Genomic DNA, 25,959 nt, shown 5'->3' with positions numbered 1-25,959 from the left:
AATTGCGAAGGGATTTTTGATATCTCAAACGCTGTTTCCATGGCAACCTGTCAAACTTTACTTTCATTTTTACACATATTTAAGGCTGACAGTTACATGCTGTGAATCTTTAAATACTCCTCGTATGGGATTCATGCAATTGACACCAGAAATGGTCAACATGATGCCGAGACATTGTAGATGATAAATTGCGAAGGAATTTTTGACATCTCGAACGTTGTTTCCATGGCAACGCGTCAAACTTTACTTTAATTTCAGGCATGTTTAAGGCTCTTGGCGTGCTTAGTTGAACTTTAAATTTGGCACACACATCAGAGTTTTCGTCTGTTAAGTGTTGACAAAAAGGTCAGATAAAGGCGTGTCTATTTAGTGTCTAACTAGCGCCCCCATTTGTATAAAATGTGGGGTTTCTTTTACCTACAGTCCCCAAATGGGTCAGTAACAACATTAAATAGCCCACTGATATTTACCCACTTGAGGCCCTTGCCCACCGTGCATCGTTTTCTCGGACGCACCGTGTAGCGGAAAAAAAAACGTGCGAGGGCCCGCCATCGCTGCTTGCAGCTATATTTTTTTTTATTAGGGCCCGAGCACCGAGGAGCAGGCCAGAATGGCCTGCACCGAAAGGTGCGAAGCCCTATTGTTTTTGCTCGGATTATTATTAGGGCCCGAGCACCGAGGAGCAGGCCAGAATGGCCTGCACCGAAAGGTGCGAAGCCCTATTGTTTTTGCTCGGATTATTATTAATTTTTTTTTTTTTTTTTTTTTTTTTTTCAACACTTTTGGACATTTTGGGGGCCTTAACATACTCGAAAACTCTTGAAATTTGGCACAGACATCAGAGTCGTCCGTGATCGCCGAAAGCCAAAGGCTGGAACACGGGCGTGGCACGGGGGCTCTGTAGCGCCCCCTGTAATGCAAAAACAAACAGGAGTGCACAGATCGGGCAAACATGTACGCACATTTACGAAAGTTGGTACACATATAGATCTCATCGACCCGAACAACTTTCGCCCTCTAACATTTTAGCTCCGCCCAACAGGAAGTCCGCCATTTTGGATTGTTTAAAAAATGCATGCGGTGAACTTTTGAATACTCCTCCTAGGGGATTCATGCAAATGACACCAAATGTGGTGATCATGATGTCAAGACATTGGACTTGCTAAATTGCGAAGGGATTTTTGATATCTCGAACGGTGTTGCCATGGCGAAGCGGCAAAGTCATGGCGAAATCAGAGAAACAGGAAGTGTCTAATATCTAATGCAAAAAATGTCTTATAGTGATGACACGTGGGGTGTTTGTTCGTCTGAAGATTCCGATCGCATCGATGTGCCTATTGTAAGTCTCGGGTATAGCGCCACCACCAGGCGCCAGGAAGTGTTGCAGTCACAAAGGTTGATTTTTTTGACAGTTCCATGTGATGTTCTTTTAAATACTCCTCCTAGAATGTTTATGCGATTGACACCAAAAGTGGTCAACATGATGCCAAGACATAGTAGATGATAAATTGCGAAGGGATTTTTGATATCTCAAACGTTGTTCCCATGACAACGCGTCAAACTTTACTTTCATTTTAAAGGCATATTTAAGCCCTTCAGTTGCATGCAGTAAACTTTTCAATACTCCTTCTAGGATATTCATGCGATTGACACCAAACGTGGTCAACATGATGCCGAGACATTGGAGATGATAAATAGTGAAGGGATTTTTGATATCTCAAACGCTGTTCCCATGGCAACGTGTCAAACTTTTTACTTTCATTTTAAAGGCTTATTTAAGCCTGACAGTCGCATGCAATGTTCTTTTTAATACTCCTTCTAGGGAAATAATACAATTCACACCAGAAGTTGTCAACATGATGCTGAGACATTGTAGACGCTAAATTGCGAAGGAATTTTTGACATCTCTAACACTGTTCCCATGGCAACGTGTCAAACTTTACTTTTATGTCAGGCATATTTAAGGCTCTTGGTGTGCTTAGATTGACTTTAAATTTGGCACACACATCAGATTTGTCGGCTGTTAAGTGTTGACAAAAACGTCAGATAAAGGCGTGTCTATTAAGTGGCTCACTAGCGCCCCCGTTTGTCTAAAATGTGGGGTTTCTTTTACCTACAGTACCTAAATGGGTCAGTAGCAGCATGATATTTACCCACTTGATGCACTTGCCCACCGTGCATCGTTTTCTCGGAGGCACCGTGTAGCGGTAAACAAACGTGCGAGGGCCCGCCATCGCTGCTTGCAGCTATATTTTTTATTATTATTTTTTTTTTTTTTTTTTTTTTTTTCAACACTTTTGGGCATTTTGGGGGCCTTAACATACTCGAAAACTCTTGAAATTTGGCACAGACATCAGAGTCGTCCGTGATCGCCGAAAGCCAAAGGCTGGAACACGGGCGTGGTACGGGGGCTCTGTAGCGCCCCCTGTAATGCAAAAACAAACAGGAGTGCGCAGATCGGGCAAACATGTACGCACATGTACGAAAGTTAGTACACATATAGATCTCATCGACCCGAACAACTTTCACACTCTAACCTATTAGCTCCGCCCAACAGGAAGTCGGCCATTTTGGATTGTTTAAAAAATGCATGCGGTGAACTTTTGAATACTCCTCCGAGGGAATACATGGGATTGACACCAAACGTGGTGATCATGATGTCGAGACATTGTACTTGCTAAATTGCGAAGAGATTTTTGATATCTCGAACGGTTCTGCCATGGCGAAGCGACAAAGTCATGGCGAAATCAGAGAAACAGGAAGTGTGTAATATCTAAGGCAAAAAATGTCTTATTGTGATGACATGCGGGGTGTTTGTTCGTCTGAAGATTCCAATCGCATTGATGTGCCTATTGTGAGTCTCGGGTATAGCGCCACCACCAGGCACCAGGAAGTGTGTCATTCACAAAGGTGGATTTTTTTGACAGTTGCATGCAATGTTCTTTTAAATACTCCTTTTAGGATATTCATGCCATTGACACCAAACGTGGTCAACAGGATGCCGAGACATTGTAGATGATAAATTGCGAAGGGATTTTTGATATCTCGAACGCTGTTCCCATGGCAATGCGTCAAACTTTACTTTCATTTTAAAGGCATATTTAAGCCTTTCAGTTGCATGCAGTTAACTTTTAAATACTCCTTCTAGGATTTTCATGCGATTGACACCAAAAGTGGTCAACATGATGTCGAGACATTGTAGATGATAAATTGCGAAGGGATTTTTGATTTCTCGAACGCTGTTCCCATGGCAACGCATCAAACTTTGCTTTCATTTTCCAGCATATTCAAGGCTGACAGTTACATGCTGTGAACCTTTAAATACTCCTCGTATGGGATTCATGCGATTGACACCATAAGTGGTCAACATGATGCCGAAACATTGTAGATGATAAATTGCGAAGGGATTTTTGATATCTCGAACGCTGTTCCCATGACAATGCCCCAAACTTTACTTTTATTTCAGGCATATTTAGGGCTCTTGGCGTGCTTAGATTAATCTTAAAGTTGGCACACACATCAGAGTTGTCGGCTGTTAAGTGTGCACAAAAAGGTGAGATAAAGGCGTGTCTCTTAAGTGGCTCACTAGCGCCCCCGTTTGTCTAAAATGTGGGGTTTCTTTTACCTACAGTCCCCAAATGGGTCAGTAGTAACAACATAAAATAGTCCACCGATATTTACCCACTTGATGCACTTGCCCACCGTGCATCGTTTTCTCGGAGGCACCGTGTAGCGGTAAATAAACGTGCGAGGGCCCGCCATCGCTGCTTGCAGCTATATTTATTATTATTTTTTTTTTTATTTTTTTTTTTTATTATTTTTATTTTTTTTAACACTTTTGGGCATTTTGGGTGCCTTAACATACTCGAAAACTCTTGAAATTTGGCACAGACGTTAGAGTCGTCCGTCGTTGCGAACAGACAAAGGCTGGAACACGGGCGTGGCACGGGGGCTCTGTAGCGCCCCCTGTAATGCAAAAACAAACAGTAGTGCGCAGATCGGGCAAAAATGTACGCACATTTACGAAAGTTGGTACACATATAGATCTCATCGACCCAAACAACTTTCGCCCTCTAACATTTTAGCTCCGCCCAACAGGAAGTCCGCCATTTTGGATTGTTTAAAAAATGCATGCGGTGAACTTTTGAATACTCCTCCTACGGGATTCAAGCAAATGACACCAAACGTGGTGATCATGATGTCAAGACATTGGACTTGCTAAATTGCGAAGGGATTTTTGATATCTCGAACGGTGTTGCAATGGCGAAGCGGCAAAGTCATGGCGAAATCAGAGAAACAGAAAGTGTCTAATATCTAAGGCAATAAAATGTCTTATAGTGATGACACGCGGGGTGTTTGTTCATCTGAAGATTTCGATCGCATCGATGTGCCTATTGTAAGTCTCGGGTATAGCGCCACCACCAGGCGCCAGGAAGTGTTGCAGTCACAAAGGTTGATTTTTTTGACAGTTCCACGTGATGTTCTTTTAAATACTCCTCCTAGAATGTTTATGCGATTGACACCAAAAGTGGTCAACGTGATGCCAAGACATAGTAGATGATAAATTGCGAAGGGATTTTTGATATCTCGAATGTTGTTCCTATGGCAACGCGACAAATTTTACTTTCATTTTAAAGGCTTATTTAAGCATTACAGTTGCATGCGATGTTCTTTTAAATACTCCTTCTAGGTAAATAATGTTATTGGCACCAGAAGTGGTCAGCATGATGCTGAGACATTGTAGATGCTAAATTGCGAAGGGATTTTTGATATCTCGAACGCTGTTCCCATGACAATGCCCCAAACTTTACTTTTATTTCAGGCATATTTAGGGCTCTCGGCGTGCTTAGATTAATCTAAAAGATTAAGACATCAGAGTTGTCGGCTGTTAAGTGTGGACAAAAAGGTGAGATAAAGGCGTGTCTCTTAAGTGGCTCACTAGCGCCCCCGTTTGTCTAAAATGTGGGGTTTCTTTTACCTACAGTCCCCAAATGGGTCAGTAACAACATAAAATAGTCCACCGATATTTACCCACTTGATGCACTTGCCCACCGTGCATCGTTTTCTCGGAGGCACCGTGTAGCAGTAAATAAACGTGCGAGGGCCCGCCATCGCTGCTTGCAGCTATATTTTTTATTTTTATTTTTATTTTTTTTAACACTTTTGGGCATTTTGGGTGCCTTAACATACTCGAAAACTCTTGAAATTTGGCACAGACGTTAGAGTCGTCCGTCATTGCGAACGGGCAAAGGCTGGAACACAGGCGTGGCACGGGGGCTCTGTAGCGCCCCCTGTAATGCAAAAACAAACAGTAGTGCGCAGATCGGGCAAACATGTACGCACATTTACGAAAGTTGGTACACATATAGATCTCATCGACCCGAACAACTTTCGCCCTCTAACATTTTAGCTCCGCCCAACAGGAAGTCCGCCATTTTGGATTGTTTAAAAAATGCATGCGGTGAACTTTTGAATACTCCTCCTAGGGGATTCAAGCAAATGACACCAAACGTGGTGATCATGATGTCAAGACATTGGACTTGCTAAATTGCGAAGGGATTTTTGATATCTCGAACGGTGTTGCAATGGCGAAGCGGCAAAGTCATGGCGAAATCAGAGAAACAGAAAGTGTCTAATATCTAAGGCAAAAAATGTCTTATAGTGATGACACGCGGGGTGTTTGTTCGTCTGAAGATTCCGATCGCATCGATGTGCCTATTGTGAGTCTCGGGTATAGCGCCACCACCAGGCGCCAGGAAGTGTTGCAGTCACAAAGGTTGATTTTTTTGACAGTTCCATGTGATGTTCTTTTAAATACTCCTCCTAGAATGTTCATGCGATTGACACCAAAAGTGGTCAACATGATGCCAAGACATAGTAGATGATAAATTGCGAATGGATTTTTGATATCTCGAACGTTGTTCTCATGACAACGCGTCAAACTTTACTTTCATTTTAAAAGCATATTTAAGCCCTTCAGTTCCATGCAGTGAACTTTTAAATACTCCTTCTAGGATATTCATGCGATTGACACCAAACGTGGTCAACATGATGCTGAGACATTGGAGATGATAAAATGCGAAGGGATTTTTGACATCTTGAACGCTGTTGCCATGGCAACGCATCAAAGTTTACTATTATTTCAGAAATATTTAAGCCTCTTGGCATGCTTAGATTAACTACAAATTTGGCACACACATCAGAGTTGTCAACTGTTAAGTGTTGACAAACAGGTCAGACATAGGTGTGCCTCTTAAGTCGCTCACTAGCGCCCCCGTTTGTCCAAAATGTGGGGTTTCTTTTACCTACAGTCCCCAATTGGGTCAGTAACAACATAAATAGTCCACCAATATTTACCCACTTGATGCACTTGCCCACCGTGCATCGTTTTCTCGGAGGCACCGTGTAGCGGTAAAAATACGTGCGAGGGCCCGCCATCGCTGCTTGCAGCTATATTTACATCTTATATTTACAAAACCATTAAGTTTTCAATTTGAGATGATACTGCTCTTCTAAAATTCATACCCTACATGATCAAGTTCACAGTGCATATAGTGTATAGGATGTCATTTGGGACACAGCTTATGATTGGAGTTATTTTGATGATGAAGATTATGATGATGATCTCTTCAGGATCTAATTAGATGATGATGATGATGATGATGATGATGATGATGATGATGATGATGATGATGATGATGGAGCCACTACAGTGATGTCACAATGAACCAACAGAATGAACCAACACTGAAGACACACAAGTTCAGATTTCAGTATTAACTCCTGAAAGTATACAGAGACCATAAAACCTCTAACAATACATCATGTAATCTGAGAGCATTTTATTTCTATTTGTAAATAACACGAAGGTTTATAAGTCAGTCTGACTAGCCATTTATGTAACCGGTGACGCCAAACTTTACATGCAGCCAGCGACAGCGTCTAAGCCTCTTTAGATGGTATTGCCCTTTTCATTCTAAAATACACACGTTGTACATTTATCACCATGTGCTCGCTCTTCCACATACTTAAAGACAAGATTATTACTCAAGGGGCTGTTTCCCAGACTAACTTAAATGTTAGTGTTGTCTTAACCGACAACAACTTGCTCTGACATATATTAAAATAAATCAGTCTGAGTGTTGTGTCTGAAGATGCACACCAGTAATATTTGTTTGTAAATTGTGCTTTTAAAAATGACTTAAATAGCCTAATTTAACTAAGGCCTAGTCCTGACTTAAGCTAATCCCTGTCCATACGTGAAACTGCCCCAAAAAGTATAAAATGACACGATTAACCACACGGATAAGTAAAATAACATTATAAAAAAATGAATTTAAGTGAAAATATAAGTTCAGAAGATTAAAAATAAATAAAATATCAGGAGACTAAAGAAAAACCCTCTTCCACAAGATAACAGTACAAAAGAGAAGAGGATGTAGTAGCAGAGGAAGTTAAGTCAACATGAGACATCACAACTCTTAAAGGGGAAACGCTCATTTTAATCAGGCAACCATATGAGATATATATACAATTTTGTGTGATTTCTTATATTTAACAGTGTTATTTCTATACCTGTTACATATACACATTAGAATCCTTTATACACCTTGATTGATTATTCATCACTATTATTATTATCATCAATTTCATTATTATCATTTGTATCATATTATTTTTAATTCATTTATTCACTCATTCATTTTATTTCTAGATTTTATGTTTATTAATTTTTTCAAATATATTTCTTTATTTGATGTCTTACTAATTTAATTGTTGTTCAATCTCATATTTGTGAAGTTTCATAAGCTGTCCTGCCTGTAAACAGAGATAGATAAAGAGAATGTTTATGAAAACTTATGGGATGTTGCTATTAAGCAGTTTTGGTATAACAGTGTATGTTGAATTCATGCTGGTTGGATGATGTTTGAACATTGAGATATATGCCACTGAGACTGTTCAATAAAACTCTGTTCCTATTTTACTATCATAAACTTCGTCAGGTGTTTGGCTTGTGTTCTTCTCTAGCTTTGATCGATCAACCTCTTAACTGACAGAAGACTATTGAACAAACAAAGTTATATTTTCTGACGGGATCTGGCGTCCGGGGCTGGATCAGAAACATTTTGTCTGTTGTGGAGACCTGATCTAACAACCTTACAGAACCCAAGAGATATTATAATTGTATAATGAATAAATTATAAATCAATCATAGGAAAGTGAATGTGAGATGGTTTAAGGTGTGTTGATAAGAGACTCATGTTATCCGTCCAGTGAAAGTGTAAGTATGTATTATTCATGATCATAGGGGACTCAGAAGTTGATCTAAAAGAAATAAAAGATCTAAGTTACTGGTATTTGTTATTTTTATATCAATTTATTCACTTTTTAAAGTTTTAAAACAAGATTTGTAAACAACAAAAACGTCTCAGGTTATGTATGTAACCCTGGTTCCCTGATAAGGGAACGAGATGCTGCGTTGCCATAGCAACACTTTGGGGAACGCCTCGGTGTGACTGATCTGAAGCATTTGTAACACATTATCAATAATTTGATGATTGGATATTGGGTGGATTCTGTGTGGACCAGGGCATCCCACACAAACACACTTGCTACCAAGTGGTGAAGCAAGTGCCTACAGGAATGCAGGGAGTATGGCATGGAGACGCAGCCGCAGCGTCTCGTTCCCTTCTCAGGGAACACAGGGTTCCCTTTCGAGGAACTTGAGCTGCGTCACCATAGCAACGCTTGGGGAAAGAGATGCCCATGCTTCCATACTACCAAATGCCTGCGTGTATAACTGAACACAGTCAAGGCAAAAGAACCTGGGACCCTAAAGAGGGGTCTAGGTCTAAATTAAAAAATCTAAAGTAAGTGATCGGTGAAAACCAACCGACCACATCACATACATCCTGAAGTGACGTGCCTGTCCATAAGGCCTTAGAGGCAGCCATACCCCGTGTGTAGTAGCCCCTCACAGCAACGAGTGAGGGAATCCTCTGATGTTTATAGGCAAATAAAATTGTGTCGACAATCCACTTGCTCAGAGCCTGCTTGGTTGCCTGGAGACCTCTCCTGGGTGAACCAAAGCACACAAATAACTGCTCGGACTTCCTCCACTGAGCAGTCGTGTAGATCATCATCTTATTTGGTCAGACAGATCTTAAAGACTTTGTGATGATAAATTTTATAGATCTGAATGTTCGTTGAAGGGTGTGTCCGTGGCGGCCTGGCAAAGTTTGATGTTTCACCATGAAACTGGAAGTTGTTGTAATTCAGGCATACAATGTCTGACCTGCCCCATACTTCACACAGTTAATAAGAGTCCTGGCCTAAACACATCAAGATAGCAAAATACAGATATAGTTATAGCGCCACCTAGAGGCAGCAGGAAACACTGTGATTTACTGCTCTAAGAAATTTAACAATATCAACATCATATTTGGTCAGTCTAATTACAATATCCACATATATTTACAGACTACAGTTCCTATCCCCACTGTTCACTGTTTTTCTTAAGGTCATCAGGTGGCGGTGCACATGCGTGCAAGAATTATGGAATCTGAATAGCTGTATACACCTTCCAATTATAAACTAGAGGAATGGCCGGTGAAAAAAAGGCTTTTCCAGGGTGAACACTCAAAATTGAAATGAATAATGGCAGTGCTGACCAGAAGGACACCTCCTCAATAAAGTAAAGAGTTAACTCTCACATCTTTATTATTTTCTGCTCTATGCTATTTTAACAGTCACATTAAATAACATTACATATGAATGTAAGAACATTATACACTAGTCAACATTTGAAGTGGATCAAAAAAGTTAATCAAAGTTGTCCTAAGACAAGAACAGGTCTGGGTATTGGTTTTAAGACAACTTGTATGAAAGGTTTTGATCCACTTCAAATGTTGACTAGTATATTTAAGATATAAGCCTTTTGTCAAAATGATGAGGCTTCGAAACTTTTACGAATCTTTTGTTTCGAATCAATTGGTTCGGAGCGTGTTTCTAACTGGCAAAGTCATGTGATTTGAGCAAACGATGCTTCATTGCGTCTCGAAACTCCGATGATTCACCACTAAGGGGAGTTGATCACAAATGACCAGTGTCAAATATTTATAGACACATTTAATGACAAAGTTCTGCATAATTAAGTAATTTTAATTATTTGTTTGCCATAAATAAAACTAAAAAAAAACACACAATACACTTTTAATTATGTCTTAATTAAGTTAAATTAAGAGAACGCTCTTGGAAAAGAGATTTTTAATCTCAATGAGTTTTCTTTCTGGTTAAATAAAGGTAATAAATGATTAAAAAAAAACATATTTCAATCTTACTATTATTTTGTAAAAAGAAGTGTAAAATGTTTGGACAGATCTGCTTTTACACTATTTTGACCAGCAGGTGGCGCCAGCGTGTTTGGTGTTTCAATTCAAAAGTGAAAGTAAACGTAGCCTGGCGGCGGCGCCATTTTAGTACTGCGATTAGTAAACAAAAACTTCTGTTAAAACAGATTGTTTTAACAGGCGCGTTTTAAAGAAATGTACGCGTTGTTCAAGACAGGATAACTCTTATTTCGACGTAGGTGAGTGGGGGAATACGGTATGTTGAAGTGCATCGAACGACGCCATAAAAACAAGATGGCACTGTCATGGCGTGACACATTTTATGAAGAGTTTGGTTCCAAAACGCAATAAATCCATTTTGACAAATTTCGGTAAAAACGTGTTTTCTATACCAAGAAAGTGACAAGATGAAAACCAGTATTTTCTGTTACAAACTTTCACACAGCATCTTTAGGTTATAAAAACATAAAAAATTCAAATCCATAACTTGATTTTCAAAGATTTATTATAAAAACGAATTTTTTATTTCAAAATGCTATAAATCTATTAAATCAATGTATAAATGTGCATTCATCTTTACCATTTTATATTTATTTAGTTGACTAGTGGTATACAATGATTAAAAAATAAACATTAATGGCATTAACCAAAACACTTACTTTGTTATATTAAGAACACAATGTTTTAGCATGAGAAGCTTGATGCTGTCTGGAGAGCAAGCAACCGAGTGCCTCTCGCGGAAATTATTAGCTGTTGATAGTGATGGGACATCTGAAGCGAGGCTCCGGAGCTTGTGTCGAGCAAAAAGGGGCGTTCCAGATGAAGCCCCGATTCGAGGCTTGTATCGTTTCCGTGAAAATCACGTGACGATGACAAACGAGGCCTCGTTTTCTGTTGAATACGTCACTGCTTCATTCTGAGTTTCGCTTACGGTTCGAAACTCGCGCCTCTTGTGGGTTTTGCAGTACGTTTGCATTGATGTTAAAGTGTTGGTTGTAGCGAGTAGTGGCGAGGATGTAGTGAGTTTCTAGTATAGTTATCATTATATATAATAGCCTGTATTATATATTATATTACACTTAGTTTAGTAGATTATTAGAGTAATTTATACATAGCCTAGTTCAGTAGATCATTAGAGTAAATTAGCACATGTCTAGTTCTAATAATACGTAATTATATTATATAGCCTATATTTATTATTTTATATTATTGCTGCTGTTATTATTATTATAAGACTAGACTGTATAAGGGATAACCTAGAAGGACTGAGGATCCATTGGGATATTGGAACAAAGGTCCAATATCCCAATTTATATTAGCTGGCACTGATCTTCTTATGTTGTCCAGCATCATCATCAGTGCCCTGTGATAGGGTGTTTTCTAAAAACAGAAACCGCCTCAATCCAAATACTGTTAAAAAACTTTTGTTTTTAAATTAAAACAAGTAAACCCTTTTCCATGTTGCATTTTGCTGTTCCACACTTCCAGTCCCATAAGCATTGCACTATTGCAGCCCCAGTTCAATAAGCACTGCACTCACGATAATTTGAAGAGTTTCGTTGCAAAACGAGATAACCACCGTTTTTTAATTGTTCAGAAATCTTGTTTTTTGGTTGTGCATTCCAATTAATTTCAATGCAACTGCAGTTGGTTTGTTTTGATTTAAACCTTCATAACTTAAAAAATACAGCTAAGTAGCACCATAAAACAAAATAATAACATGATAACGTAATAATAAACATGTTTTGACAAAAATGTTAAAAAATGGATTTATCTCGTTTTGCAACGAAACTCTTCATTTCTTTATTTTGTGCATTCACTGTTATCACTAACTCAAGAACTACTGTATAGTTGAACACAAAGTTGTGTATGTGTGAGTTGTGTGTACATAGGTTAACACAAGCAGAGTAAAATACTTTCTTTAATATACTTTATTCAAAAGCCCACACCATGACAATTTGGTTGCTCAAAATGAATAGATTTGTGTGCGTGTGCGATACATTGCTTTGCACAGCAGGGGTCACTGGAGAGCACAGTGTTTCATGAGGCTTCGGGTAAATGAACCTTTTGGCGAACCAATGGGCTGGAAAGCCTCATTGGTTCAGGAAGCCTCGTTTGGCCATCACTAGCTGTTGATGGCTTACGTTTCTTTCCCGTCACAGAAAACCATCACATGTTTGGCAATGCTATTAAAGTATTATTTTGTTTTGTTTGTTGATCACGAAGTAAAAAGTAGATGAGGAAAACTAAGGCTGCGTCCGAAACCGCATACTGTATAGTATGTACTGAATTAGATGAAGTACCTACTTACTTTCCGTTAAAACAGTAGGTACTGTATAGTATGAATCCTGGTAGTATGAATGAGATTCGGACATACTACATCCGCCATGTTGCTACATCACGTGATATACGTCGTCATCACGTCATGTCATTTCAGCGCGAAAACAACCGCATGCCTCGTCTTCTTCGTTGGATAACTCCTCTCCCGGGGCATCATGGGATAGTGAAGCGTCCATCGTATGCACACTGCAAAATCTAGCCGGAAGTAGTAGGTCATCCGGGTACTTTTCGCATACTGTTTTTCGAATACTATGTATTCGGACATACTACTCGCCTCGCCTACTGCTTTTCGCGTACTATATAGTAAGTAGTAGGCTGTTTCGGACGCAGCATAGGACTCCGTGTAGTCAGCGCGCCGCCATGTTTGTTTACATTGCGTGAATGGTCCGCTGTAATATCAGAAATGGATTTATTGCATTCTGTAAAAAAGGAGCAGTGGCGTTTGTCGCATTTTGGGAAAAAGGGAGAAAAGATGACAGAATATCACGGCGGGTATTGGATTTTGCGTAAAATTAAGTATTTACTTTTAACTACTGACCTGATATAATACTGATTTTGGCAGTAACTCATTTTTTTCAAAAATGGCGTTTATTGCGTTTTGGAACCAAACTCTTCATATGTTGTTAGCTGTTGTCTCTTTCTAATTGCTATTTACATTTTATTTGGGTTTTTTTTCCAGATGGCAGGTCAGAGTTTATCTGATTCAACATTCATTTAGTATTCCAGTGGGTGTTTCCGTCTCCTCGTACTGTCTCTGTCTTGCATTAAAACATGAGGTATGAATATTTGCGCATAGTGTCATGCAATCACTAAACTTAAAACCAGAATGTTAAAAGTCTAGTTTAGATAGCAACCTGTATTTTGAGTTCTGAATGAGGGGCAACCTCCTAGCTAACAATTTTTGGTTCCCAGAACGTTTGGGGAACGTTAGCGCTTGGTTCCCAGAACAGACACCATAACGTTACCTGCTGATTCCCCATGAAAGTTTTCTTGACGTCAGTAGAACGTTTTCTCTAGGTTTTGGGAACGTTCCCCTAACCTTGTGCGAAAGTTAGGTGAACGTTGTCTCAATGTTCTGACGTTTCCCTAACCTCAATATTGTTATATGCCTGAATGCAAATAATCAAACTAAAAATAATGTGTTAAACAGTGTTTATTGTTCACATGACCTGGAGCTTATTCTTAACGTAAATAACATTGTATTTTATAAAATATATAAATAATTGAATTAATTGAAAACAGATATTTATTGACAGATAAATAAACACTTTACAGATATTGCAGTAAGTCGTCAATTAATTTTTAGATAAAATATCCAAAACTTCTCCCTTAACATTGTAAAGTAATTTTCTTCATAAGACATCAATCGGAAATCATTAACATATATTTTTGTCTACACATATTTAAGTTAATGTCACTAAATGAAGAAAGAGATCAAAAACTTTGTGATGTAGAACTCGTGATGCCTCTTCTTGCTGCAAGCAGATCTCTTCCTGACCATGACGTGTGAGACCGCAGCCGTGCCTTGTTCACATATAGCTTTAGTAAACAATAGCGTGATCGCGTGAATTTAAAGCAGCCAGAACAAGTACAAGCCATAACTGTCAGCACAATCCATCACTCACAGCACCTCAGAAATGAGAATGTTAATGTGCTTTGAGAGTGTTTATAAAGATTTGCCCTAAATAACAGTCTAAACTAAAAAAATAGACGTTTACTATGTTAACTTTATGATTAAATAATTTATCAGGTATACCAAAAAAGGTTTTATCCTACATAGCAATAAAAAGCATGGTAAAAAGACCAGTCATAATAGTTTTTATGATTTCTAAATATCGGCATTGGCTAGAGAAAAAAACATATCAGTCAACCTCTATTACATATGTAAAGAACATTATGTAAAAATATATGAAGAGTTTGGTTCCAAAACGCGCTAAACGCCATTTTTGAAAAAAAAATGAGTTACTGCCAAAATCAGTATTATATCAGGTCAGTAGTTAAAAGTAAATTCTTAATTTTACGCAAAATCCAATATCCGCCGTGTTATTCTGTCATCTTTTCTCCCTTTTTTGCCAAAATGCGATAAACGCCACTCCTCCTTTTTTACAGAACGCAATAAATCTATTTCTGATATTACAGCCCACCAGTCACGCAATGTAAACAAACAATGGCGGACGCGCTGAGTACACGGAGTCCTAGTTTTCCTCATCTACTTTGTACTTCGTGATCAACAAACAAAACAAAATAATACTTTAATATAGGGATGTCCCGATCAGGTTTTTTTGCCCTCGAGTCCGAGTCATTTGATTTTGAGTATCTGCCGATACCGAGTCCCGATCCGATACTTCTATAATATATAAAAAAAGAATAAATAAGAGCGAAAAAAAACAGAACCAGGATGTTCCTAATGTCATGCCGCACGCATTGCTGTTTCTGTGTGGAGTCAAAAGAGTCTAACTCTATGACAGCGCATAACTATAGATGTGTTAAAAAATAATGAGAATATATATAGTATATGTACAGGTGTTAAATTGGGATTTATTTTGTGGAGAGGCTCTGTTGGAAGGGAGGGTTCGAGGGGTAAAATGTTTAATCCTGATGACAGCAAAGCCACTGGTGTGTTTCAATGACATTTTGGACCTCTGATAGGATTTTATAAGTTTCAGTTTTGAAGCTGTGCCACATGTTGCCCCAAACTTTAAAACCTGAACTTTAAATTATGCAAATCTATGAGTCTGACACCCTATATGCATTTGTTGCACATGTCATTATGCACAATTGATCAAACTTTGAAGGAAGTTATAAGAATCAACCTCCTTGAATAATTCTAGGCTACCCAGACTCAATTAACAAGAAAAACAACATACTGATTCAGCAATATATCTTATAAATTAGCCATAGAGATTCCCTAAGCTGGTCAGCAGTTATACCTATAGTTAGGTCGTAATTAATCTGTATAATCAAAATACATTATTTTATTAAACTATACAATCAGTTGTATCCTACGGAGCCCTTCTGGTCACCCCCTGGAAAAAAGAAAACAATCCGTGATCACGGTTTTGTAATTCGTCCCCTCAGTTTATAAACCGTACTCACGGATTATTAAACTGTTCCCTCAGTTTTACAAACCGTGCGCTCGGATTAATAAACCGTACGCACGAGTTAACAATCCGTGCTCTTAGATTTGTAAACCGTACCCTCAGTTTTTGCAATCCGTACCCACGAATTTATAAACCGTGCGCACGCTTTTGCAATCTGTTCTCACAGTTTTGCTAACTGGATTTGTAGCCCCTCCCTCATTTTAGAAATCGCTATTCATTCTTATTCATTCTTTCCAAGTTTCCTATTAATGTTTGATATTTTCGGAAATTAATAAAGTTTAAACCGTGTTAAGCTGTTTTATACGTTCCTAACTGGAAACGTGCTTTAATATTTACGAAATATTTTAATCGGATGCTACAGTAAACAGATATCTTTGTGAAAAATTAACATGTTATTTAGATTTATTCATCAAATAAAATAAGTATTTAACTAACAAATGATTCCTACATATCCTATATATTTTAATCAATATACTTAGGCTTGCTATATATTTTCGTTTTTAATTGCTCATTTCAAATTCATATTTTATGTATTTAACATCAACTTATTAGGTAAGATTAAAAGATTATTAAGAGCTGCACAATTATAAACATATAAGTTTTATATACCTATAATTCTTAATTATTGTAAATCAATATTATTTGCATTTAACATCAACTTCATGCCAAACTTTTATTATGATTTACTTAATTTTTTGGTGAAACATTTTTACATTAGGTTTATTATCTGAGCTAATGTAAGCAAAAAAGTAGTTAGAAATTAAGTATATCACATGTTAATTTAAGGATCAATGAGAAAATAATCATCAAAGGAAACTTCTGGGATGACAAACATGAGAGAAACTCTTTAAAAAATCCAGATAAGTTTGGAGTTTATTAATATTTAAACTTAAAATTTGTACTTTTAATTAAATATTGTCTTTGTCCTTGCGTAAAGTTTTTTTATCTGAATACTTGAAGTTATACTGTTATATTAACTGGGTAACAGCTTTCTGTGCAAATACTGCTAGAATAATCGTGACTATGTGTATTGTACGTATTTATTTAGGTCACCAAAGTGTTAAAATAGCTGTGCTCTTTGAAATGTGTGTAAAAGAATCAATTTCTGGTCATATTTTTAATGCACAATGAGCGGGTATATGAGCCACACTCTGTAAAACATTTACTATGATTTATTCAATTTTTGGTAAAACATTTTATACTTACAAATACTGAGTAAATTTGAAAGCTTTAAATCTGGTATTAACAATAATTAAATTGATTTCCTATTAAAAATAAAATTGAGTAAAAATAAGTAATTGCAAATGTTAAGTAGATGTAGCTGTTTTTTATGAATTTTATTTAAATAAAAAATGAGTTGAATTTACTTAATGTAAAGTGAATTTATTTCATACCATCCTTTATGAACGATGAACAAAGCAATTGTACACAATTATTTTTTTTAACATTTATTTACACATGACATAACTCTACAGTCATCATGAAACTCCAAAAATGCCAAACAGTACATTTTACAAATACAATGAGCTGAATAAACTCTGAGAGGTTGCAGAATCACTTCTTAATTCCAGACAGGTGGATCAGCAGAATCCTGCACCTATATTGTAAATGTAATTACTCATACTCCACACATACCAGGATTTTTGAGGAGATTCGGAGATGTTTATTGTCTGCAAAAGACACAATTTCATCTGCTGCTGAATAAAACCCGTTTGCTTTGTTGATTTTTAAATTAACACGTGATCTACTTTGTTTGCCTAAATTTACTCAAATAATAGGCTACAATGTAAAAATGTTTGATTGTCGATGTTATGTTGATGTTAAACATAAAATATTAATTTTAAATGAGCAATTATTATTATAAGTTTTAAAACGTGTAAATATTTAAGTGTGAAATTCTCAAATATATTGATAATCAGATATAATAATATTGATTTACAATAATTAAGAATTATATGTATATAAAACTTATATGTAAATAATTGTGCAGCTCTTAATAATCTTTTAATCTTACCTAATAAGCTGATGTTAAATACATAAAATATGAATTTGAAATGAGCAATTAAAAACGAAAATATATAGCAAGCCTAAGTGTGGCATTCTCAAATATATTGATTAAAATATTAAGGATATGTAGAAATCATTTGTTAGTTAAATATTTATTTTATTTGATGAATAAATCTAAATAACATATGTTAATTTTACACAAAGATATCTTACTGTAGCATCCGATTAAAATATTTCGTAAATATTAAAGCACGTTTCCAGTTAGGAACGTATAAAACAGCTTAACACGGTTTAAACTTTATTAATTTCCGAAAATATCAAACATTAATAGCAAACTTGGAAAGAATGAATAAGAATGAATAGCGATTTCTAAAATGAGGGAGGGGCTACAAATCCAGTTAGCAAAACTGTGAGAACAGATTGCAAAAGCGTGCGCACGGTTTATAAATTCGTGGGTACGGATTGCAAAAACTGAGGGTACGGTTTACAAATCTAAGAGCACGGATTGTTAACTCGTGCGTACGGTTTATTAATCCGAGCGCACGGTTTGTAAAACTGAGGGAACAGTTTAATAATCCGTGAGTACGGTTTATAAACTGAGGGGACGAATTACAAAACTGTGATCACGGATTGTTTTCTTTTTTCCAGGGGGTGACCAGAAGGGCTCCGTAGTATCCAGTTATCAAGTTAACATATTGTAATGAGATGAGTGACATGGCTAGACATACTTTAATACTTTGTTTCTAGACTTCTATTAAGTTTTCTCGACGTGGGCACCATTCTTACCTCTATCTCTCATCTCTACAGTATCCTGCGCGAATGCGCGTTCTTGAGGTTCTGAGTGAGACGCGGAGCTGCGTCTGAGCACATGGTGACAAAAACGATCAACGCGTTGTTTAAATGAGCGGTAAAAACCCGGTTTTGTCGTGGGTTCCTTGCACGCACGAGTGCGAAGCCTATGAATGAATTTGAAAGCACGTCAATAGGCTTGTTCGACTTCATGCGCCGCCGCAACAATCGACAGCCGGGTGACGTCAAACTACCGCGAGAGTGATCCGCGAAATCATACGGAGGAGTTTGCTTTTAAATCGCTCTCGCGGAACTAAGACGTCATCCGGCTGCCGGTTGTTGCGCCGCTGCATGAAGTCGAACAAGCCTATTCTCTTCTCATCAGTTCACACGCAACAGCGCAGCGCGTACACTGGCGCGGAGCAGAGCGAGACCTTAATGGATTTTAAACCCTGCATATGCAAATGTATCCGAGTCCTGATCGGGAGGTAACGTCCGATTCCGATCGAGTCTGAAACCACGCGATCGGGGCCGATTTCCGATCACGTGATCGGATTGGGACATCCCTACAAATAGCATTGATAAACCTGTGATGGTTTTCTGTGATGGGAAAGAAACGTAAGCCATCAGCATCTAACAATTTCCCTGAGAGGCACTCGGGAGACGGGTGCTTGTTCTCCCGACAGCATCAAGCTTCTCATGCTAACACATTGACCCCAGAGGATCTTATGAAAAACTTTACATAATTTTACTCAAAGTCAACGAAAATCGAGCAGGACCAAAAACATTTTACAGCTGATCTCTGTGAAAGACGTTAAGCGACGACGTAACCGCAATGACAGTGATCTTAATATGACAAAGTAAGTGTTTTGATTAATGACATTAATGTTTATATTTTTAATTAGTGTTTACAACTAGTCAACTAAATGAATATAACATGGCAAAGATGAATGCACATTTATATAGGCTATTGATTCAATAGATTTATAGCATTTAGAATAAAAACTTGTCATGGATTTATTGCATTTTGTGGAAAAAATTATCAGTTTTTATACTAAATCTTTGAAAATCAACTTATGGATTTGAATTTTTTATGTTTTTATAACCTAAAGATGCTATGTGAAAGTTTGTAACAGAAAATAGTTGTTTTCATCTTGTCACTTTCTTGGTATAGAAAACACGTTTTTACCAAAATTTGTCAAAATGGATTTATTGCGTTTTGGAACCAAACTCTTCAAATATAACCTTGATATCTTTAACTCTTTCCCTACCAGAGTTTCTTAAAGTTGCCAGCCAGCATTTTTTATGATTTTCATAAAAGTTTAATGTCTTCCAGAAAATAGTCTTCTTTCAGTATATAAACATACAATATAAAATAAAAGAACAGAACCTCTGCTTTCACAAAAAAAAGGTTCATCCTACCTTCATTTGTTCTCTTTTTATCACCTCTCAAATATGGGTAGGTTTCTTCAAAAATACCAAATTTTGAGCAAAAAGCTGAGATAATTTAATTTTTTATTTTTTGAAAGACTTCTGATGGAAATCAGATTTAGAGCGACGATCAAAACACATGCTGTGTCTGAACTTTTTAGGGGGAGGGGTTGCATAAGTTGCTTAAGAGCGCATCTGGTGAATAGTGTAGCGGTATTGCGGATTACCAGAAAAACTCATCATTGGCAGGGAAGCATTTTCTCTTAATTGAAGAGTTAACTCGTCAGTGGCAGGGAAAGAGTTAATAATGACTGAGTAAGGCCATGTCAATGAGTGAAATCAATGAGTGAAATCAAACTTTGATGCTTGTAATATCATTACATTATATTATGAGACTAACCTAAATTTCACAGACAGGTTCATATTTACTGCATTGTGTTATTATGAGCCATTATAAAGTGTTGTGCATTGACCCATTATCACTGCTTTGAGCTATATCTTTGTCATTGAACCAATTTATTAATAAAAAAAGTCAGCAGGACCTCCTATCTTATACAGCCATCTATATTACACTATCTTTGTCACATTTTCTCTTCATGTTTTGTCACAGTCGAGTCCAGATGGACAGATCAGACCCCAGCTGTGTGTCCATGAAGAGTGACTGGTCTATGGATCCTCCACCTGATTTACAGGAACACAATAAACGTGGCTTTGGGTAAATGCTACACCAAACATGTTGACCTTATTAAATCATATTTACATAACTATTTGTCTTGGAAAAATATATAACAAATACTAAAATGTAATTATTTAATAGTAAATAAATGTGTTGTTACAGTGTTTAATGCAAGGGTGCCATCATCTTGAAGTACCTCCTCTCGTGATATCACAGGGTTGTTTTTGCAGACTTAGCTGGATAGATACAATGATAAAGAGACGGATAAAAACAGACAGCGGAGGTCAGATAAAGAAAGATGAACACTAATAGCACTTAAAATCCTCTCTATGATTGCAAGCTAGTAATCCACTTTTAATGCTGTTTAGCTGTGTGTGTGTGTGTGTGTGTGTGTGTGTGTGTGTGTGTGTGTGTGTGTGTGTGTGTGTGTGTGTGTGTGTGTGCGCGCATGTGTGCGCGTGTGTGCGCGTGTGATAAAAAGTCTGGACCTACCTGATTTACAAGAACACAATAAACGTGGCTTTGGGTAAATGCTACACTATTTGTTTTAGTATTTACTTTTAACCAACACTGGTGTTTGTGATGGTATTGTGCATTATACTAGTTCATGTTTATAAAAATTGTCGAAAAAACCCAGCTGTGTGTCCATGAAGTGACCGGTCTATTTATCATCCACCTCACAGAAACACACTGCAGTGTAATAGAAAGGATAATGTGCATCCATTCGGTTGTTATCACAAAATAATTGAATTTTATGGTTATACAGGTCTGGTTACCTTGTTGGGATTTATACCCTGTTGGAAAAATACCATTTAATAGAAAATATAAGGTTTTGATAGAGTTTTCAATGCAAGGGTGCCACTATCTTGCAGTACCTCCTCCTGTGATGTCACAGGGTTTGTTGTGCTGACTGAGCTGGATAGACACAATGATAAAGAGACAGATAAAAACAGACAGCAGAGGTCAGATAAAGAAACACTGATAGCACTTAAAATGGTTTTCCTCTCTATGATTGCGAGCCTTTGATACACTTTTAGTGCTGTTTAGCACCATTTTGTGTGTGTGTGTGTGTGTGTGTGTGTGTGTCTGGACCTGCAATAGATTTTATTCTTATAATTGTGGATTCTCTTCATGTTTTGTCACAGTCGAGACCCCAGCTGTGTCCATGAAGAGTGACTGGTCTATGGAGCCTCCACCTAAGATACGGAAACACAATAAACGTGGCTTTGGGTAAATGATACACCAAACATGTTGACCTTATTAAATCATGTTTAAATAAATAATCTTAAAATGCAGTCTGCAGCACCTATCCAGAAAAATTCTAGATATTGGGTACGTTAACAAGAATTTCATCAAGACTTTACTGTATTTTTACACTGTTGCTGGTCATTAATAGCAGCATTAAAATATACATCTGTGAAATAATTTAAAGAGCCTGTGCCCGGTTGCATAAAATTCCTTAAGTGAGGGTTTCCCTGACGGAGAAAAGATGCCTGAGGTAAGGGAATTCTTTAAGAGCGTTGCACAAACTTCTTAACTGTCACCCTTACCTAAGTGTTTATACTAAGCTGTAGTCTCTGTCAAAACACGGCAATGGAGAAGCGGTTGCTATAGTTACAAAACCTCACAGCGTAAAAAAATCAACACACGCAGTTCAACAGACGGCGGATTTGTGTACAGTGAAATGTCAAATAACAGACTGTAAAGTAAAACCTCAAAGTAATTCAAACTTGAAGCACTTTGAATTGACTAACAATCAAACCGCTATTCTCCTTATAACTGCACATCACTTTTCTCCAAGGGATTATTTTGATCCGTAGAAATGCGCCACGGTACTCCTCTTTTTAAATAACCATAAAATCAGCCATCGCGTGTGACGTTAAGGGACCTGTTATGGTCCCTTACGTTTTTAAGGGAAAATGGTTACTAAGGACTTTGTTGCAACTTTTTTTTGTAGCATTTAAGGGTAAATACTTATTGACAGCCTTATGTTGTTTAAGTAAGCCCTTCGTTTTTTTTCTTGGAATTCATGTTTCATTAAGGGGACCCTTAACCTTATATCTTAGGGATTTCTTAGCTTAAAGCGTAACTAAACCCCCGGTCAGAGCCTGACTCCGCCCACTGGCAATATTTGAAAAATGCAAGAAAAGTGGGCAGATCCCAACGGAGATAGAGGGGACAAACTAAGCTCATACCAAGTGTGTGGTGAGATCGTAACAAGGGCGTGGTGAGCTTGAACCTGCTTACGTCACAAGTTATTTTTTGGACCCAACATCCAATAGGAAAATTCAACTGCAATAGCCACCATTTAACCTGAAGAGGGCAGCACTCAGACGTTTTTACACCATATATTATAGTATTGAAACACTTTATATCCAATTGTCAAAAAACTTACTAAAATCAATGAATAGCACTAATAAAGCATCATTCTTACAGATCATTAACTAAAAAAAGTTAGTTTAGGGTTTAGTTACTCTTTAAGGACTCTTATCCAACCGGGCACTGATAAACACTGTGCAGTAAATATATAAAGAAATATATAAAGAAAAACAAATGTGTAAAATATATCTAATAGTTCAGTAGTTTGAAGGCCTAAAATGTAATAATATAGCAGATGGGATTGTAGACCTTTTTTTACAACACAAATTTGCAATCAGGTCACATTTGGAATGAAAGCTATTTCTGTTTCTCTATGAAATGTTGCTCTTTATATCTCGGTACAGTTACCATTTTAACTCTTGTTCCTTTAACAGCTCTGACCCTAAATGTGCTGAAGTCAAAATATTTAGATCAAATCTACAGAAGAAGTTTCAGTGTTTGTATGAGGTAACATCAAATGAGAGAAACCCAACACTACTGAATGAGATCTACACAGAGCTTTACATCACAGAGAGTGAAAGTGGAGAGATCAATAATGAACATGAAGTGAGACAGATTGAGACACAATCCAGAAGAACAACAACAGAGGAGACACCAATCAAATGTAATGACATCTTTAAACCTTTACCTGAACAAGACAAACACATCAGAAGTGTGCTGACAAAGGGAGTCGCTGGCATTGGAAAAACAGTCTCTGTACAGAAGTTCATTCTGGACTGGGCTGAAGAGAAAGAGAATCAGGACGTCCACCTCATATTTCCACTTCCTTTCAGAGAAATGAATCTGATGAAAGACAAACAACTCAGTCTTTTAGATCTTCTTCATCTTTTCTTCCCACAAACAAAAGAAATGGAAATCTTCAGTGATAAATATAAAGTGTTGTTCATCTTTGATGGTTTGGATGAGTGTCGTCTGTCTCTGGATTTTCACAGCAGTGTGAGGTTGTGTGATGTAAATGAATCAACCTCAGTGGACGTGATGCTGACAAACCTCATCAAGGGGAATCTGTTTCCCTCTTCTCTCATCTGGATCACCTCCAGACCAGCAGCAGCTGATCTCATCCCCTCTGAGTGTGTTGATCGAGTCACAGAGGTACGAGGATTCACTGATCCACAGAAGGAGGAATACTTCAGGAAGAGAATCAGTGATGAGAGTCTGTCTGATCAAATCATCTCACACCTGAAGTCATCCAGGAGTCTCTACATCATGTGTCACATCCCAGTCTTCTGCTGGATTTCAGTCACTGTTCTAGAGAGAATGATGAGTGAAGCAAAGAGAAGAGAGATCCCCAAGACTCTCACTGAAATGTACACACACTTCCTGATCATTCAGACAAACATCAAACATCAGAAGGACTATGAGAAGAAAGTGAAAGATGAAGACATGATCTTTAAACTGGGTAAACTGGCTTTTGAGCAGCTTATGAAAGGCAATCTGATCTTCTATGATGAAGACCTGAGAGATTGTGGCATTGATGTATCAGAAGCATCAGTTTACTCAGGATTGTGTACTCAGATCTTCAGAGAGGAGTTTGGTTTGTATCAGGGGAAAGTTTACTGCTTTGTTCATCTGAGCATTCAGGAACATCTAGCAGCTCTATATGTGCTGTATTCATTCCTGTTATATAAGAGGGATGTACTCAATGAATGTTTACCTTCAGAACATCAGTTCACATGTGACACAATATCAGATCTGCATCAGAGAGCTGTGGATAAATCTCTACAGAGTGAGAATGGACATCTGGATCTTTTCCTCAGATTTCTTCTGGGTCTCTCACTGGAGTCCAATCAGAAACTTCTGCAGGATCTTCTGAAACACAAAGAGAAAATCTCCTGGAGCAAAGAGAAAACTGTTAACTACATTAAAAGCAAAATAAGATTGAATCCCAAACCACACAAATCCATCAATCTGTTTCACTCTTTAAATGAACTGGGTGATCAGTCTCTTGTGAATGAAGTCCAGAAGTATGTACAGTCTGGAAATCTTTCAAACAACAAACTCTCCTCTTCTCAGTGGTCAGCAGTGGTTTTCATTTTGCTGACATCAGAGCAGTTAGATGTGTTTGAGTTGAGTAAATACATAAGCAGAGACTTCGATAAAGATCACGAAGATCACATGACATCAGATGAAGTTCTTCAGAAGCTGCTGCCTGTGGTTGAAGCATCAAGATCAGCTAAGTAATTCACAATGGGTGCAATCATTAAAGGTGACCAAGAAGAATGTAAAACTGTATTTACCTAGTCATAGCTGAAGTATAAGAGCTCTGTATATGGTAATGACATATCGTGAGCCTCAAACAATAATGTTTCCTCATTCTTATGCAAATCTTGTGCATTCAAAAGTCCACTGAAAAACAGGCAAATCTCAACAAAACACCGACTGTGACGTAACAGTCGAGATGTACTCCCCCAACATTTCTATATACCCGCCCATGTTCTAGGCCAGCCAGACATAAACAGCAGAATCCTCTGAAGTTTTGCAGGTATTGAGAAAAAACAAGCAAGGGGGAAAATGGCAGAACATTGATATAAATCCTAAATCTAACTGAATACCGGAGCAATTCAATCTAAAGCTGTTCGTTTACTTTGGCCATTTCACCGTGGACAATTGTTCAAACCTGGGACAATTAATGAACAAACTCCATCGCACACCTGTAGTGAATAGGTGCGTAGGAAAAAAGACAGACAAATAGGTCGTATCAGAAAGGAAAAAACTCCCGCACACTATCATATACTTGCAATTTAAACTTATTTATTTGTAACAACGTTTCGGTATACCTGATGAAGGTCGTGAGACCGAAACGTTGTTACAAATAAATAAGTTTAAATTGCAAGTATATGATAGTGTGCGGGAGTTTTTTCCTTTCAAACCTGGGACAAAATAAAGC

General features: G+C 37.6%; 2 protein-coding genes and 1 long non-coding RNA gene across 3 annotated transcripts in view; all 3 read left to right on the top strand.

Annotated features, from left to right (window-relative positions):
• Window positions 1–7,994, top strand: part of LOC141349154 (NACHT, LRR and PYD domains-containing protein 3-like) — a 110,630-nt gene extending 102,636 nt beyond the window's left edge. The window contains exon 10 of the mRNA XM_073860189.1: window positions 6,634–7,994. Within this exon, the coding sequence (XP_073716290.1) occupies window positions 6,634–6,640 (7 nt within the window). The 3' untranslated portion in view covers window positions 6,641–7,994. The remainder of the gene's footprint in view (window positions 1–6,633) is intronic.
• The window catches only part of LOC129443937 (NACHT, LRR and PYD domains-containing protein 3), a 104,945-nt gene that overhangs the window by 47,225 nt on the left and 31,761 nt on the right, over window positions 1–25,959 (top strand). The window contains exon 11 of the mRNA XM_073860203.1: window positions 23,447–25,249. Coding sequence (XP_073716304.1) covers window positions 23,447–25,249 — 1,803 coding nt within the window. The remainder of the gene's footprint in view (window positions 1–23,446; window positions 25,250–25,959) is intronic.
• On the top strand, window positions 10,398–20,880 carry LOC141358285 (uncharacterized). The gene is made up of 4 exons (XR_012364778.1): window positions 10,398–10,588; window positions 13,369–13,465; window positions 20,628–20,732; window positions 20,856–20,880. It is a non-coding gene; the product is annotated as an uncharacterized lncRNA (long non-coding RNA).

This window comes from Misgurnus anguillicaudatus, chromosome 3 (assembly GCF_027580225.2).
Source record: "Misgurnus anguillicaudatus chromosome 3, ASM2758022v2, whole genome shotgun sequence".
Classification (NCBI taxonomy): Eukaryota; Metazoa; Chordata; class Actinopteri; order Cypriniformes; family Cobitidae; genus Misgurnus; species Misgurnus anguillicaudatus.
Note: the sequence above shows the minus strand (reverse complement) of the source record. Positions and strands in the feature narration are given on the sequence as shown.